At 32.4% G+C, this 17,120-nt stretch overlaps 3 protein-coding genes across 5 annotated transcripts; 1 reads left to right on the top strand and 2 right to left on the bottom strand.

Moving 5' to 3' along the window:
- Positions 1-2,234: 2,234 nt before the first annotated feature.
- LOC148190780 (protein transport protein yos1-like) lies at positions 2,235-4,563 on the top strand. Of its 3 annotated transcripts, none has more exons than XM_088102284.1 (2): positions 2,235-2,437; positions 4,157-4,563. In XM_088102284.1, the coding sequence occupies exon 2, from the start codon at positions 4,164-4,166 to the stop codon at positions 4,395-4,397; it is 234 nt and encodes a 77-aa protein (XP_087958410.1). In that variant the 5' UTR covers positions 2,235-2,437; positions 4,157-4,163; the 3' UTR covers positions 4,398-4,563. The 3 variants fall into 3 exon arrangements, with proteins under 3 accessions (XP_087958410.1, XP_087958409.1, XP_087958411.1); XM_088102283.1 differs by having other exon boundaries at positions 2,242-2,433; XM_088102285.1 differs by lacking the exon at positions 2,235-2,437 and adding an exon at positions 2,461-3,119.
- Positions 4,564-5,131: 568 nt separating this feature from the next.
- LOC124822531 (heme-binding-like protein At3g10130, chloroplastic) lies at positions 5,132-6,073 on the bottom strand. Its single transcript, XM_047294543.2, has one exon. The coding sequence runs from the start codon at positions 6,056-6,058 to the stop codon at positions 5,273-5,275; it is 786 nt and encodes a 261-aa protein (XP_047150499.1). The 5' UTR covers positions 6,059-6,073; the 3' UTR covers positions 5,132-5,272.
- Positions 6,074-10,042: 3,969 nt separating this feature from the next.
- On the bottom strand, positions 10,043-10,516 carry LOC148190779 (uncharacterized). The gene is made up of 2 exons (XM_088102112.1): positions 10,397-10,516; positions 10,043-10,309 (listed from the first exon to the last, which is right to left on the bottom strand). The coding sequence occupies exons 1-2, from the start codon at positions 10,514-10,516 to the stop codon at positions 10,043-10,045; spliced, it is 387 nt and encodes a 128-aa protein (XP_087958238.1).
- Positions 10,517-17,120: the final 6,604 nt, after the last annotated feature.

Here is a 17,120-nt window from a genome sequence, read left to right as displayed (position 1 = left end):
AAATAACAAAACTATATTTTAATTCATTAACAACTAAAAAAGTGTCTACTGGAACAACACAATTTTGTATTATGGTTGCGACATTGGACAAGGGTGATGATCTTGCATTGAAAGTGTCCAAAACATTCTTTAGATCTTGGAATAACATTTGTATCTTGTGTTTCTCTTGCATCAACATGACATTTTGTTTATCTAATAGTATGTTCTGTTTCTTAGTAAATATATATTGGTCCACAATTCCCTCCAAACTCAGCAAAAATTAAGAACGTGAAAAGTGAAAAGTGAAAAATTAAGAACGCTGATTCATTTGTCAAAAATTAAAAAAAATGATAACAACAAAAAGACTGAAAGATTAACGCGAGTAACCTCGTTTGCAGGTGAATCGACAAAGAGTGTCGAAGCTTCGTTGCGAAAGGTGGTGCACGTTTGAAATAATTTGTTGCAATATAGATATCGATCCACAATGAAGGCAATAACAGCCTCAGGAACATTACCCCTCACACAAGTCATCTCTCTGAATGCATTCAACAAAAATCGATTCCAAAAAAAAACAATTGAATCCAATCAAATACTAGGGGACTATCAGAATCACAATCAAATACACATATCACAACCTTTTATCCTTCAAAATGAAAGTTTAGGAAGAGAAAATTAAGAAAATATTGTTAGATATTGTGAGAGAGAGTCTTATAGACTTAAAAGGAAGAGGGAAATCCAAAAAGATTCCAATTTATAATATAGCTTCCCAATTTCACACGTATTCCTCAATTTTTATATCCATTTTCATTAAGGTTTTTCCTTATTTAACAACCTCCTAAGTTTTTATCTATCTTTTGACTTATCAAAATGTTTATCTATAAAATGTTTTAGGATTAATTATTTAATTTTTTATTTTATCAACTTATTATTATTATTATTATTATTATTATTATTATTATTATTATTATTATCATCATTTTATAAATATAAATAATTAAAATTTCAAATAAAATTACTTTATAAATATTTATATTATTTGAGAACTAAAAGATATTACTACATTTTTAAATAGATTGACTTAATAAACACTATTGAACTCTGGTAAAAACAGTACACTTTAAAAATATAGAATTTTAAAAAATATTAAAATAATATAATTTAAAACCAAAAATAACAAATAATCAATACTACAATAAGTCAAGTCAAGCATGGTATGAAGAAGACAAGAAAAATATGAAAAAGTGAAAAACTTTGGCTAAGCTAAGAAGAAGGAATAGATAATAAAAATTGGACCTTGTAGTTTTCTCTATTTTTTTTCTACAAATTTTTTTGTTATAACTGATAAATGTTTATGATAAAAGATAATTAGGGAAAAATATATCATTAGATATTTTATTTGATATTTTTAAATAATTTCCTTATTTAACTATATCAGTATATATCAAAAGATAATATTTGTTAAATCTTTTTGAATCTATGAAAGATCTTTCAATTGTTTTTAGGTCTCCAAATCAATTAAATATATCTTAAAAAATATTGGATTATTTAGAAGATAATTTGAGGAAATGATTGTAAGACTTAAGAAAAATAAATATCTTGAAAGGTGGTAGTAAGAAAAAATAATTAGTGTAGAAGTAAAGCTAGCACTATAACACCCGGATTTCTGAGATGTCATATGTTATTGAAAATCGGTAAAACTCAAAATTTATCATTGCACGAAAACGTACTTAAAGAAAACCTTATCCAATTATATTATTTAGAGTAATAAAATAACGAAGGAAATAATCCAATCATATTGTCTTAACTTGTAAAACCAAATAACTTTAAATGAATCTCATGTTATTCTTCATCCTCTCTTGAATCAATCATGCCTCTAAAACATCTGTAACATTATTTGCTCACGTACGATCATCATTCATAATTTCATTCACAAACACAAACATGTACGAGGTAAGCTAACAATAAAACAATCATAACAACAAGATACATACATACTGATTATATCAACCATAATCAAACACCCAACAAGATACATATTCTGAGTAGCCTAAAAATAAATTTTACAAAGCCTTTTAAAAAAAATATTTTGTTAAAAAATTGGTGAGAATAAATTTTGTGATGTTACTTACTACAAAATTAATTTTTAAAATTCAAAATACCACTCAAATACGCAAGTCATTGGTTACTCGTACTAATGAGTACAGTACCGAGTACGATGAAACTTACTTTACAGAGAATGATAGAGTGCGGGTGTTTCAGTTATTGCTATCTAGGCTTCTGATCCAACGGCTGGTTTTCAGTTTCTCACGGTAACGTGTTAGCCACGACCATTTTGCTCCGTTAGATAAGTTTTCGGAAAGTCCTATGATCGTCTTCTAGAGATTTCTTTCTTACGAACCGGTTTTCGGACTCGAGACGTCGTGGGTCGTTGTTCTTTCTATTTTTGCTTCTCAGGTGAGTAAGGAACTCATCTCTGCATATTCGTTCTTTCTCTTTTCGCTAGAAAATTCAGTGCTGTGGTTTTTTAGTTTGTTTTACTTCTTGATTGGATTGAGATTATTTTAGTTTTGGGGTTAACATAACATTCATTTGATATTGTGCATACTGTTATTGTTCAACTGAGATTACAATTTTATATGTTTTTGTTTGCATGCGAGATTTGGTTGTGCCATCGGTTTACAGAGTGTTAGTAACCATGGAATGTTCTTTCTGATTTGCTCCCGAAAGAGATTTGTGTTAAACCAATGTGTAGTTGTTGCTAGGAAAACAAACTTGTGTTCAAAGTTGGAAGTAAAACTTATTGTTTGGCCTTTAACTTTGATTGTCAGTGAAGAATCTTGTGTGGAATGATCAAGGACGGATTGAACCTGTAAAATCACTTTCTTATTAGTTAATAATACCTCTGGGTCTTATCTTTCTTTAAGTTCGATCTTTTCGCTCTTCATTCTTTTCGGTATTCAGTTTTCTAAGTTTTCTCTGTTTACTGCGAAGATGCGTAGTTACTCAAGTTAATTTGAGGGGAGATTCAGTTTTATAAGTGTATAAATGAGAGAAGTGTTGGGAATACACATTTATTAGAAGTAAGAAAGTTGATTACGAATACACATTTGGGTTGGAGGCATCATCACAACGTTTTGTGGGTAAGATTCAGGTTTCATTAGTGATTAGTGATGTATCTCTAGATAAATTCTTTTTCGAAAATCTATTTGTAGTTTCATTTTGAAATACTCACCTATGTATGGTAATCTTAATAGATTTTTTCCTCGGCGGATTTTTAAGAGAGGTCCAGATGTTTCTTAATCATGGTTTCAGTGTTATTTAAGCATAATGGTGATTTAATTTCATGATTAGTTGATAACACTGCAGACTTCATACGATACTATCTCGGCAACCTTCATGTACAAAAATCAACTTCTTACTCTTAATTGGTTATGTTTGAGGATCAAGAATGTTATTGATAAACTCTGTTTTGTATGATTAACTTCTTAAAGGTATTGAAGGCAACCAGAAGTTACTGAGATTTTCTTGTCACCATCTTCCCTCGCCCCGACCTGTATTATTTTTAACCATCATGTCATGCAAAACCTTTGTAGTGATTTTATGACATGGTGCAGTAGTATCTTGTGCTATTGCTGACTAGAATCAGGTTTATATTTTAATTCGTATACGTTTTGCAGTGATTTCAACTGTGGAAGAACAAGACTAAACTAGAGTGAAAGTTTAGCCCTTGTGGGGCTACGTATCTATTATGTTTTCTGGGGTTCTACAATATATATTGTTCTCCATGATTTGGCTTTTTGGGTTGTTCCATTGTGCATATCAGATTTGGTTGTTGTTCTTCTGGTTTGTGCATATTAGATTATACCAAACAATTATGAAGCATAAGCAGCTCAAGAAATATAGCTTGCATTTTCTCAATATTCTGGGTTCTTTTGTAAAATGAGCATATGTTGGTAAGTAAGTAATTTGCTATAGCATGTAAATGTGAGATTTTTTGCAATCTAATACTTGAAGGAAATAGAAGATTGTGTGGAGGGAAGAAACATATGTCTTTGTGTGAAAAGACATTCCCCACTGATATTTGAATTTCTTTAACTAATTCTTGTGTGAAAAATAGTGCTGAATTTATGAGGAAGCTTTCATCTGAGTACTAAGATGCACAACCTTTGTGTTTCAGGCAGAAAATGGGTTTCTGGACTTTTTTAGAAGGCGTTTTGCTCTTTGCAAATGCATTGGCAATTTTGAATGAGGAGCGGTTCCTTGCTCCAAGAGGATGGACTTTGGCAGAAATGACAGGGCCTAGGAGGAGTTCTCTTAAAGGGCAAATAGTAGGACTCATATATGCTTGTCAATTCTTGAGACTTCCTCTAATTCTCTTCAACGCTATCTTTATAATTGTGAAGCTGGTCTCTGGATAACATAATAGAGTGGCATTGAAGCTCTGTGCATGATACGTACATTTTGTGTTCTGTGAATATTTGCAATCGTATAAGTTCAATTCTGATGTATAATGAACAGAGTAAATCAGTTGTATCAGTTAAGTATTGAATCTGTCTTGATTATCATTCTCAATTCCCTTTGAAATTCTGATTTCTTTTGGTCCTATTAACACGTGGCATATAAATAACTAAGCTAGCATAGATTGCTCAAGTGCTATTTTACATTTCTTCTCTTTTTTTCTTTATAATACAAGTTTATTTTTTTGAAGTGATTCTATGGTTGCAAAAAACTCATTTTCCAACTCTTCAAGCAATTTTGTTCTTCTAACACGTGTGGAAGCATGCAAGAGTTAGTGTGAAATTAGTTTGAATGTGCCAAGAGTTTAAGGTGAGTTAGAAGTTTTTTCATTGGATAAAAATAAAAAAGAGATAAAAGGATCTATAAGCTTATTGTCTTAAGCTTTTTGGTTGAAAATGGTAATCTGGTTTCTTATATAACTCATTGGTACTGAATTTTGAGTGTCTCTCCTCTAAAAAAATCTCATAGTGATATCAAAACTAATGGTTAAGTCACTGAAATCCATTCTTCAAACAGGGTTTTATCATTGGGAAAGGTATCTGCTTGGATCATAATTGCATTGTAAAGCGCAATCACGGTGACCAAAATCATAAACAACCAGACAACAAAAGACATGACCAAAAAACCCAGCACATATAAAACATTTATTCTGTGTATTTAATTGAAACAAGGTAAGACTACAACATATTCTAAACTTCACATCACCAGTAAAACTTAACAGCATAACAAATGGATGGAAAAAAAAACTGAAATCTATGTATGTAGCCCTCCAAATTCATTCAACTGGGATCATAACCTCATTAGTCCTAAACATAGGAATTGTCCAAGGTGGGTTGTACCTGGCCAACAAGTGATCCCCAACCACCTTAAACCCATCAGTCTCCAAACTCACCTTCAGCTTCTCCACCTTCTCCTTCACCACTTCTTCTGATGCCACACCTCCAAACTTCACCACCCCATATTTCCTGTCACCCTCTTCTCTTATCACAACCCTCTCATCAGTAGGTTTAGGTGCCTCCTCAGCTTTCCCATACAGAGCTGGCAAAATAAACTGCATAGTCACCATCTTGTTCTTCTTCCCATCTTCAACACCGCCATCTTTTGTCACAACTGGCGCTGTCATAGCAATCTTCTCACCACCCCCACCACTGTCCATGGTTATAACTGGTGCAGTCATGGCAATCTTTTCAGGCTTTGTGTTCTGGGGTTTCCCCAAAGCACCAATGTAATTGGCCAAAACCATAAAGCCACCATCTTTGTTTTCCTTGAACTGTGATGGGTCATATGTGACTTCTGCCACTACACAGGGTGCATATTTGCGGATTTCGTACTCCCTTGTGGATTTGATCACTTCGTATTTTGGGGTCTCCACGCTGATTTTTCCAAATACTAAACCCATGAAGGAGAAAGAGTGAAAAGGGGTATGCTGAGACTTTGGAAATAGCAACGACTGATTTGGATGATGATGATGATGATAGGGTATGGCATTGGATCGTATATATAATGAAGAGCAGCATGTGATGGAGGCATTTGAACTCTTGATTATTTGCGTAAGGGACATGTTTCTTCGAGTTTCTTTCGAAAGGGGTTAACACATTTGGAATTTTGCTCGCCAAAATTAATGGTTGCGATTCTGCTACGATAGTCTGCAATTGTGGCCACGGTTTGTCCACAGTCAATTTTTTTAAGGTTTTGAAGGTTTTTTATGTTCTTTAAGTTAAATATGTATTTATTGGTACATTTAATTGGTCGTCTAAAAATGAAAGTCAACAGTAATTTAAATATATTACGTCTTTTATTATTAAGGAATTTAAGTTTAAATATTTTTCACTAATTTTAAACTCTACTTTTAAAACACTTAGGTTAAAACAATAAATTTTCTTTTTCAAAAGAAAATTTAACATTTTAAAATTTTCAAAATGAAATCATTTTGATTCCCTTTTAATACATAATTTAATTAACAGAAAATATTTTGATATCATGTTTAACAACATTGGTCACTTACTAATGTAATATTAATAACCAAGTTTAACGTCTATCACAAGTTTTGATTTTGTTATTTAAACACGATTATATTCTTATTTTTAACTTTATAATTGAACTTTTTTTTTTCAGATATAGTGCAACGTTATGGCTATTTACCATCCATATGTTGTATTTTATCTGTAATAGCTTCAAGAAGAAAAGTTTGAATTTTTTTTTCAAGTTAAGAATTTTTTTTTCTTCAAATATGATTATGTTCATATTTTACATACAAGATTGGTTTTTTAAACACAAAAATGTAGTAACAAGTTTTTTTAGTGATATTCACAATGGAAAAACAGTAACGAAGCAACCGTTTAAAAATTTAATATAACATTTATTACAATACAAATAATTATCACAGAATAAAAGTAAAATTACAATAAAATAAATATATATAAAAATAATAATATAAATATTTTAATTTTTATTGATTTTTATAATTATACAATACCATTATTTTCGGCTGTTGTTTAATAATGCTCAATATGGACAGTTCTTTATAAATCATGGAAACTAAATAGTTAGTTAATGAATATAAGGGTAAATTATGTCTTTTGTTTTCAATAAAAGAATTTAAATAGGTTTCTTTTATTTTTTATGTGTAATTTGATTTTTATTTTAAAAATTTTAATGCAATAATATAATTAACGTTAGTATTATCCTAACAATATTAAAGAGGTACTATCCTTACAATATTAAAGAGATATCATTTGTCCGTGATTTTTTTTAATTTTTTAATTCTTTTAATTTTTTTTAATTTTTAAATTCTTTTAATTTTTTATTTCTTTTAACCTTTTTAAAATAAAAAATTTATCATGTGTCAAGTTGATAACGTGTCTCGTAACAATGATAATATAATATGGCCATGGTTATGTCAATGTTACACAAAGTCTTTTGTCTTATTCTAAATTTGATTTTTTTTTTATTTTATTTTAATTAAATTCAATTTGTTTTAAAAATTGAACAATTTTGTTTTATTTTAAATTAAAATCAAATTGATATCTTTATTAAAAAAAGTTAAATTTATTTAAATTTATATTTTAAATTTGATTTTAATTTAAAATTATTTTAAACTTGTTAATATAAAATAATAATATAAAATAATAATATAAAATAATATAGAAAATAAAATCAAAATTAATTTTAACCGACAAACATACTAAATTTGGTTATCAATTGTATTTCATAAAATAAAATAAATTTATTATCTTTCAATTATTTTAGAATTTATATCTTACGATAGTGTACAAATATACTTAAAGAAAAATTTATCCAATTACATTATTTGGAGTAATAAAATAATGAAGGAAATACTCCAATTATATTGTCTTAATTTTAAAAACAAAATAGCTTTAAATGAATCTTAAGGTTATTCTTCATCCTCTTTCGAGTTAATCACGCCTCTGGAACATTTGTAACATTATTTGCTCATGTATAACACATTATGCAATTATCGTCGATAATTTCATTCACAAACACACAAACACAAACATGTATGAGGTAAGCTACCGATAAAACAATCATAACAACAAGATACATACATACTGATTATATAAACCATAATCAAACACACAACAAGATACATACCTTTTTATTATACCAACCATGATCAAACACCTCATACATATTAGTAATAACAATATGATTCTCCATCCTCTAACATAAACAATTCAATCATATTGAATTACTCGATCCTCGATCCTCGATCCCCGATCCTTGAAGTTTGATCATCGATCCTTGATTTCTAACCCTTAATGTCATCACTAACATCTCACACATAGACCTTTGCTTTATCCACTCATTATCACCCATGCTAACTACTTACTATAACCATTATAGTAACACCATTATCAACATAACATAACATGAAGCATCTCGAGTACCATGATCATCATCATAGATACACCACCATCATGACTATCCTAGTCATGAACAACACCATGAGCATCACCATACATAATATGATAGTCGAAAGAGTCTGTCTCACTCATGTACCCTACCTAACCGACTGTAGTCGCTCCTACAACCCACCTATATCCTTCCCTACAAGACATTTGTAGTCTCCCCTACAGATCATCTCCTTTCAATGCACACAAGGCAAAAGGAAGCACCTACCCGCAAATAGAACCAGGAATAATGAGGTACAACAAGTAGACTTATCCTCCATTCTCATGCTCATCAATCACATACTTAGGTACATCCCAACAATCACTCATGCTCCACTCTCAACCATAAGTCAAACTGACCTAAACATAATCACTAACCTCAATCTCTGATTATAATCATGTTCCATAGCTCCTCAGGCTTGGTTCACGTCCATTCTTCATTAAATTCATCATTTTTCACCAAAATGCACTGCGATAATCGATCATTACTTAAGATAATAGATTATCTCAATTAAATTTACGCAGAAACATCACGCAGGAAGTGTAGAAAAAGTTATGTCAGTACTCTCAACCAAGAGGGGGTGAATTGGTTTTCCCCTTTAAAAAATTGTTCTTTAAAAACCTTTTTGAAATCTTTGAAGTTTTTTTGGAGTGCAAGTGTTGGATAATTCTTCTCATGTACCTTCAATTGACTAGATGCATACGCCACTAGTTTCTTTTCTTACATTAGTACACATATGAGTCCTTGATATGACGCATCACAGTACACCTCAAACTTTATCACTGTTTGGAATCACCAACACTAGAGCAAAGGTCAACTTCTTCTTCATCTCCTCAAAACTTCTCTCACATTTGTCTATCCAAACAAATGGCTGATCCTTAGGAGTTAAATGCGTCAACGACCCCACAATCTTGGAGAATCCTTCCACAAACCTTCGATAATAATCTGTCAAACCCACGAAGCTTCTCACTTTTGTTACCGTAGTTACTCATTCCCATTTCAACATACCCTCAACCTTAGTTGGATCTACTACAATTCCTTGAGCGGAAATCACATGCCCCAATAACTAGACTTCCTCCAACCAGAACTCACACTTTAATTTCCAATACAATTGTTGTCCTCTTAAGATTTTCAACGCCATTCTCTGATGTTCAGCACGCTCCTCCCGATTCTTGGAATAGATGAGAATGTCGTCAATAAACACGATAACAAACTTATCAAGACACGACCTTAATATCCGATTCATGTAATCCATGAAAATTGCTACAACATCCGTCACGCCAAACAGCTTCACCATATACTCATAATGTCCATAGCGTGATCTGAAAGTTGTCTTCTACATGTCTTCCGATTTGACTAAGATCTGATGATACCAGGATCTTAAATCAATCTTAGAGAATACCCCGACACCCCTCAATTTATCAAGCAAATCGTTGATCCTTGGCAAAGGGTACTTATTTTATATCGTAACCTTGTTCAACTGTTGGTAATCTTCAAACAACCTTGAACTTCTGCCCTTCTTCTTTACAAGCAACATTGGAGCTCCCCACGATGATACACTTGGCCGAATAAACTTCTTTTCCAACATATCTTCTATCTATTTCTTTAGGTCTGCCAACTCAGTGGGAGTCATCTAGTAAGGTGCCATAGACATTGGTCTTGCTCTAGGCACCAAGTCTATTGCAAAGTCAACCTTTTGACTTGGTGGCAAACCTGATACTTCATTTGGAAACACATTAACAAACTCCTCCACCACCGGTATACCCACAATTTGCTCTTTTGTACTTTTCTTCTTTTCGTTTGTTGTCACAACAAAACACGCAGCTCCTTCCCGAATATCCTTCACTAACTCATGAGATGAAGTTGTCTGCATCTGTTCCTTCTCTAGAAAGATAACCTTCTGCTTACCACAATCAATGAGAATCCCATTGGTTGTCAGTCAATTCATTCCTAAAATTATGTCTAACCCTTCAAGTGGTAGACATACCAGATTAACTTTGCATTTGTGCCTTGTTACCTCTAACCGACACCCAACCCAAACTAAATTGGTTGAGACTTGCCCTGATGCTGATGTAGAAACTACTAACTCGCATACCAAATCAACCATAGGTAATCCAAGTTTCTCCAAACATTCAAGAGATATAAATCAATGTGTTGCACCCGAATCAAACAAAACATGCACACATTTATCATTCAAGTAACATGTGTCCAAAATTAAGTTACTTGATTCAAATTTTTTTGCTCCTGTTATGGCAAAGACTCATTCTATTGCTTTCGGCTTCCCTCAAGAGGACTTCTGAGTCTATTTCTCACTCCCTAGGTTCTTCTTCTTTGGACATACAACAACAAGATGTCTAGGATTCTGATGGACATAATACTTCCTCTCCTCAGGCTTCACACTAGTCAACTTTGGACAAAACCTCTTAGTATGAGGAAGCTCACATTCATAGCACTTCACCCCTCCAAAGTGTCCTTGTTGTTCTTGTTGTGGTTTAGCATATGGCTTCTTCTAACGTTTGTCTCTAGAGAAATCACCCTTATGAGTCCTCATCACACGATTTTGATTCGCTTTCATCGACTCTACAGTCTTAGACTGTTCCACTATCTCTGTAAACGTCCTGATCTTCAGATGTACTATGAATCTCATCAGACTAAGACGTAAACTTCTCTCAAACTTTCTACACTTTCAATCTTCCTCACGGTTTGAGTATAAAATCTAAAGAGGTATAGAAAGCGTGCCACATACTCCTGCACAATCTTGCTCCCTTACTTTAGAGTCAGAAACTTTGCTTCCCAATATTTATCGTTTTTAGGAAAATAACACTATAGGAATTTTGCCCTAAAAGTCATCCAGTTGATCTCCTCTCCCTAGGTAGTCATCAACAACTTTGTGCTCCTCCATCAATACTTCGCTTCCCCAACTAACATGAATGTAGCGAACATCATCTCATGCTCCTCAATACAATCAATCATTCCAAAGATCTTTTCATTATTGCAGATCTAATCATCTACCTCAATAGGAGTAGCCTTTCCATTGAACTTCAATGGATTATGACATAGATAATCATTCATACTATAGCACGGTACCTAGGGACAAGTCCTACATTTTGTCCCTACAGTATGTGCACCATTTGCTCAAGAGCGCGAACAATATCTTTAGGGTATACGAGACATCTTCTTACACACAACAATTACATTTATTTAATCACTTCATTTCAACAGTGACACACATATACATGAATTTCACATAAATATACACATATGCATGTAATTCTCATAATCATACAGCTACACCTAAAATTCACACAGTCACACAACAAACGCTAGACAAGCTCACTCCTAAAAAAGCCCCAAAAGTTTTTTTTTGAAACTTGGCTTTGATACCAAAATGTAACGCCCAAATTTCCAAGGTGTCATGGGTTATTCAAAAAGCGGTAAAATTTTAAACTTTAACTTAGCGCGGAAACATATTTTCAAAAACCTGAACGTTTAGACGATATAATTTATTCCAAACATAATAGTTCCAAAAACATGTGTCCAATATAAATAACGAAGGAAATAAAACAACTTCAATTACATTGTCTAAAGATTTAAATGCAATAACTTTGAATAAAAACCTCAAGTCTATCTCTCGTCATCTCTCGAATATATCATTTCTCAACACCATCTGCAACATCATCTGCTCACATATAATGCATTATACGATCATCGTCAATAATTTCATTCACAAACACACAACATAAACACGTGTGAGGTAAGCTACCGATAAAATAATCATAATAACATGATATAACATACTTGATTAAATCAACAAAAATCAAACACCCAATACATAGTAGTAATAACAATAGGATTCCTAATCCTTTAATATAACAATTCAATCAAAACGAATTACTTGATCCTTGATCCTCGATCTCTAACTCTTGATGTCATCACTAACATCTCACACATAGACCATTGGTCTATTCACTCATTAACACATAACTAACTACTTACTATACTCTTATAGTAATACTACTATCACATAGCATCACCTAGAGCATCTCAATCACCATGATCACCATCATAGATACAACACCATCATGACTATCCTAGTCAAGAAAAACACCATGAGCATCACCATACCATAAACACTGTAGTGGAAAGAATTAGTCACACTCCTGTACCCTACCTCATTGACTGTAGCCGCTCCTATAACCCCATCTGTAAATTCCCTATATAGATACATTTGGGTAGTCCCGCAATCCAACTAAGGAACATGTAATCTTGCCAAACAAGGACAAGGAAGACACCTTCACCCCCACACAAGGAAGGCTCAATACCTGAATAACCCTTTCAATGCACACAAGGCAAAAGGAAGCACATATCCGTAGATAACTCCAACATTTACGAGGTACAACTAGTAGACTTATCCACCATTCTCATGCTCATCAATCACATACTCAAGTACATCTCAACACTCACTCATGCTCAAATCCCAATCACAAGTCAAAACTAACCCTAAACATAATCATTACTCTCATTCACAGGTTATCATCACGTTCCACAACTTCTTAGGCTTGGTCCACATCTATTCTTCATCAAATTTTCCATTTTTCACAAATATGCACTGTGATAATCGATTATCACTTTAGATAATCGATTATCTTAGTGAAAATTACCCTGAAACCAAACTCAACATCAACACCCAAAGAATCGATTATCACTAATGAGAATCGATTATTGTCGAAACAAAATACATCCTAGACATGATTTAAGCATTCAAACACACACACCTCAACCCTAGATAACGTGAATACATACTTAACACATCATTCATACATTCAAGCATCACATACCCTTGTAAATATACTCAAACACATACAATATATCACTTGAATAATTCAAAACTAATTATTAACATGTTATACTCCAATTAAACCAATTATTCTGCATATGATCATCACCACACCCTTACCACATATATTTGCATGGAAACCCCTAAGCATCATAACTTTGTTTCCCCTTAGCATCAAACCCTTTGTTGGGATAATCCAACAAAAATATATATAATACATTCATAGGAAGCAATCAATACAAGTATTAGATAAATGTTTAATCATTCAACAAGTCCCATTTTTGGATGGGAATCTCAAATTGGTCTTGTTCTTTTTCAACGTCTCAATTGAGTCCTTATTTTGTGAAAATTGCAACAATTGGGCCCTGCCGTTAAATTGGGCCCAATGGCGTTAATTTGTGGTTGACGTGACACGGTGGACTGTCTTTTTAATTGACGTGGTTGACACTAGTAGGGACACCTGATTGAAACGTGGATATTTAATTATTTTAAAAACAAAGAAATGGTAAGTAGGCATGAAATATTGAGATTGAGATTGAATTTTATCGAATTAGGGATTGTGACTGAGAGAAGTTGGTTATGACATTGTAGGGTTTCGTGCAAAGTTCAATCGATTTCACAAATTGAGGTATCAATTTGGGAATTTAGGGTTTTATTAATTGTTGATGTTGATAGAGAGCCTCCATCAAGTGGTCGTTGGAGTCATGAGACCTTCTTTCGCTGGAATCTCGAGTCATTAGGTCAGTAAATGTTTGGTTAGGGGTCATATGTTGTCTTGTTTCACATGGTGTTCTCCTTAGAAGATGATGTGCTATGCTGCTGTGATTTTCTCCGTCATTGCCGCTCTCACCCGTTCTATTCCATTCGCCTTCAAGACCCCGCGACTAGGTGAGTCCAGTTTCATTAACCGCGCTAACGACGAAGATTCTACCATCTCGCCCTATCCCATGGTCTTCCTAAACCCTCGGAATGGTGGCCATCACGACCCCGGTCTCAAGCAGAGACTTCAACAACTCATGAGTGAGGAACAGAGGAAATTGTTAAATTATTCGGATCCAACAACTATTTTTTTTATTTGATGCATGGGGTTTTGGTGCTCTGTATAATGAGTGAGGTTTAGGTGGGTTGGAGATGAATCAGAGAATGTTCTTTGTTTGGTATGAGAATGGGAGGTGTGAAGATGAAAGATGAATGACATAATCGAAGGAGAGGGATAAGTCTCCAGTGGAACTTTAGGGGAGAAGCCTAACCTGTGAAAGAAGAATCTGACCTGGAAAATCAATTTTAGCTTTTAAATTAAATAATCTGTTACATGTTTAAAATGAAATCTTGACCAAAAAAATATTAACACGTTAAAAAATAATTTCATGAATTTCCAAAGTATAAAGATACAATTAGAACAAACTTTTCTCGCAATTTTTAAAAGAACCCAAATCCATGTCAATTAAAAAGATAGTTCACCGTGCCACGCCAACCACAGATTAACGCCGTTGGGCCTAATTTAACGGGAGGGGCCCAATTGTTGCAATTTTCACAAAATAAGAATCCAATTGAGACGCCGAAAAAGAACAAGACCAATTTGAGATTCCCACCCAAAAATGGGACTTGCTGAATGATTAAACCTTAGATAAACCTTATGCCCATGCATACAAACCTTTACCTAACAATAACAACATACAACCATAATCACAATCATATAAAAATATATCAAACAAGGATTATTAATCAAAATAACACATACAACAATAAACAAACAAAGGTAAACTTTCGCATACCCTGACCAATCCTAGGGCTTTGTCTACACTCTAAAACACCACCAATCTCTAAGGTTTCTTTAGTTCTTCCTCTTTTCTCCAAAAATCGCCTCTCTCTCTCTCTCTCTCTCCCTATCTTTCTATCTTTTTTGTTTTAGATGTAGGTTAAAAAAATGTGCAACCCTAGTTTCCCTTTCTCCTTTTTATCTTCTCTTATTCTATCTTTATCTTATTTTATCTATTTTTTAAAGTACCAATAACCAACCAAATATTTTAAGATTCATGTAGCCCTTATATTATTATTCAAATTTATTTTTCTTTTTTTAACTTTCTACACTCCCATAACTTAATTTTTGCACTAATTAATGAGGGTAAAATGACCTTTTTAGCCTTGGGCCTAAAATACAAATTAAAACCAAAAGTTTACTTTAACTCTCTTTCTTTCTAGAATTTGGCCCAACACTATTCAATCCTAAATCAACCTTCTACCCTCAATCCATTACATCATATTAGTTACAACACCCCACACAAATCATCCAAATAACAACATACCAATCATATGTTCCTCTTAATTAATAATAACATTAATTATATTTCTAGAAAATATCTAATCACCAAACATTAATTTCCAAAGAAAAATATTCAAATCTCCTAACCACATTATTCCCTAATTACCACATTTTTCTAGGGTCTTACAAATGTCTCGCTCATGTCTTCGGCTCGTGCTGAGAATAATGCACCGGTGGGCGTAGTATTAATGTTTTTACTTGTTAGTCCTTGATGAGTCAGGGGAGATAGGTCTGAAGTTGCGATGAAAGACGACTCAAATCGTCTGTTATTGAGAGTTGGTTATGATGACGAAATGCAAGGAAATTATTGGTCCACCAAAAGATAATCGACTATTATTAAAAACAGGTTATGAGAACGAAAATACAAGGAAACGACGTAGGTGTCTGAAAGGCCTATCCTGTTTGTGATGTTGTGTTTTTTGTTGAGATATGATGTTATGACTTATTGTCTATGTCTAATGTGTTTATATTGTGTTATGTAAATGATGTTATGGCTTGTTAGTCTATGTGTAATGTAATTATGTCATGTCATATATATGATAATTCTGGTAACTCACCTTTGTATTTTGTGGTTATGCTTCCACCTACAATGATCATACTTTCTTCAACGTTTTTATCTTCTTCTTCTTCTTCTTATTGGTCTATGTCTAATGTATATTGTGTTATGTAAATGATGTTATGGCTTGTTAGTTTGTGTGTAATATGATTATGCCATGTTGTATATATGATAATTCTGGTAGCTCACCTTTGTAAGTTGTGGTTATGGTTCCACCTGTAATAATCATACTTGTACAAGAGTAGATGGTGTTACAGATAAAAATAGATTGGAGTATAATATTCATACCCAATTATTTATAAATGAGTAATTTAATACCCGTTACCCATAACTCGCAGATATTAAATAGTCACGGATATCAATTATCCGTTGTAGATTTTATTTGCGAATATTTATAAGTGGAATTTTTTTGTTATCCCTAATAAATGTGGATATAAGTATTATTTAATTTTAAATTAGATATAAAATGATAATAACTTTATTCTTGCTCGTATACTGATTTTCATCATCATGTCCATCCGTTTAATATTACTAAAACATCTTTATTTTATTAAGTTATGTAACAAATTAATAATAACTTGGTTTGATTTGAAGACAATTGTTATTGTTTTTTACTTGTTTTTTAACTATACGATATTAACTTATTGTAGATATTTTTATTTAATTTTTATATAATTGTAATTCTTTTAATATTTGACATTGAAAAAATATATTATCTTAATATTGAATATAGTATCATGTTTTAGTTACTGTAATTTTTATTTTGAGTAAAAACTATTTATTAAAATTTGAAATAATAAAAGAATAAAATAATGATATACTTATCTTTCAATAAGATTAGGATAAACCAGATTTTCATAGGAACAATAATGAATTTTTAGTTAGAAAATAAGATGGAAAAAAGACAATGGTCATCTAATTATGACTATTGATTAAAAAATGATATAGTGTCATCGTATTACAAGTGGAAAAACAAAATTTTAATCAATCTTATT

This window comes from Vigna umbellata, chromosome 11 (assembly GCF_029865625.1).
Source record: "Vigna umbellata cultivar VRB3 chromosome 11, Vumbellata_1.0, whole genome shotgun sequence".
In the NCBI taxonomy this organism is placed as follows: Eukaryota; Viridiplantae; Streptophyta; class Magnoliopsida; order Fabales; family Fabaceae; genus Vigna; species Vigna umbellata.
Note: the sequence above shows the minus strand (reverse complement) of the source record. Positions and strands in the feature narration are given on the sequence as shown.

What these genes read in the sequence shown, in the direction of transcription:
- LOC148190780 (XM_088102284.1), top strand. Translation starts at nt 4,164, where the DNA reads ATGGGTTTCTGGACTTTTTTAGAAGGCGTTTTGCTCTTTGCAAATGCA.
- LOC124822531 (XM_047294543.2), bottom strand. Translation starts at nt 6,058, where the DNA reads ATGTCCCTTACGCAAATAATCAAGAGTTCAAATGCCTCCATCACATGC.
- LOC148190779 (XM_088102112.1), bottom strand. Translation starts at nt 10,516, where the DNA reads ATGGTTGATTTGGTATGCGAGTTAGTAGTTTCTACATCAGCATCAGGG. An exon ending in ACAAATGCAAAGTTAATCTG is followed by an intron (nt 10,310 to 10,396) that starts GTATGTCTACCA and finishes TGTGGTAAGCAG; the next exon opens with AAGGTTATCTTTCTAGAGAA.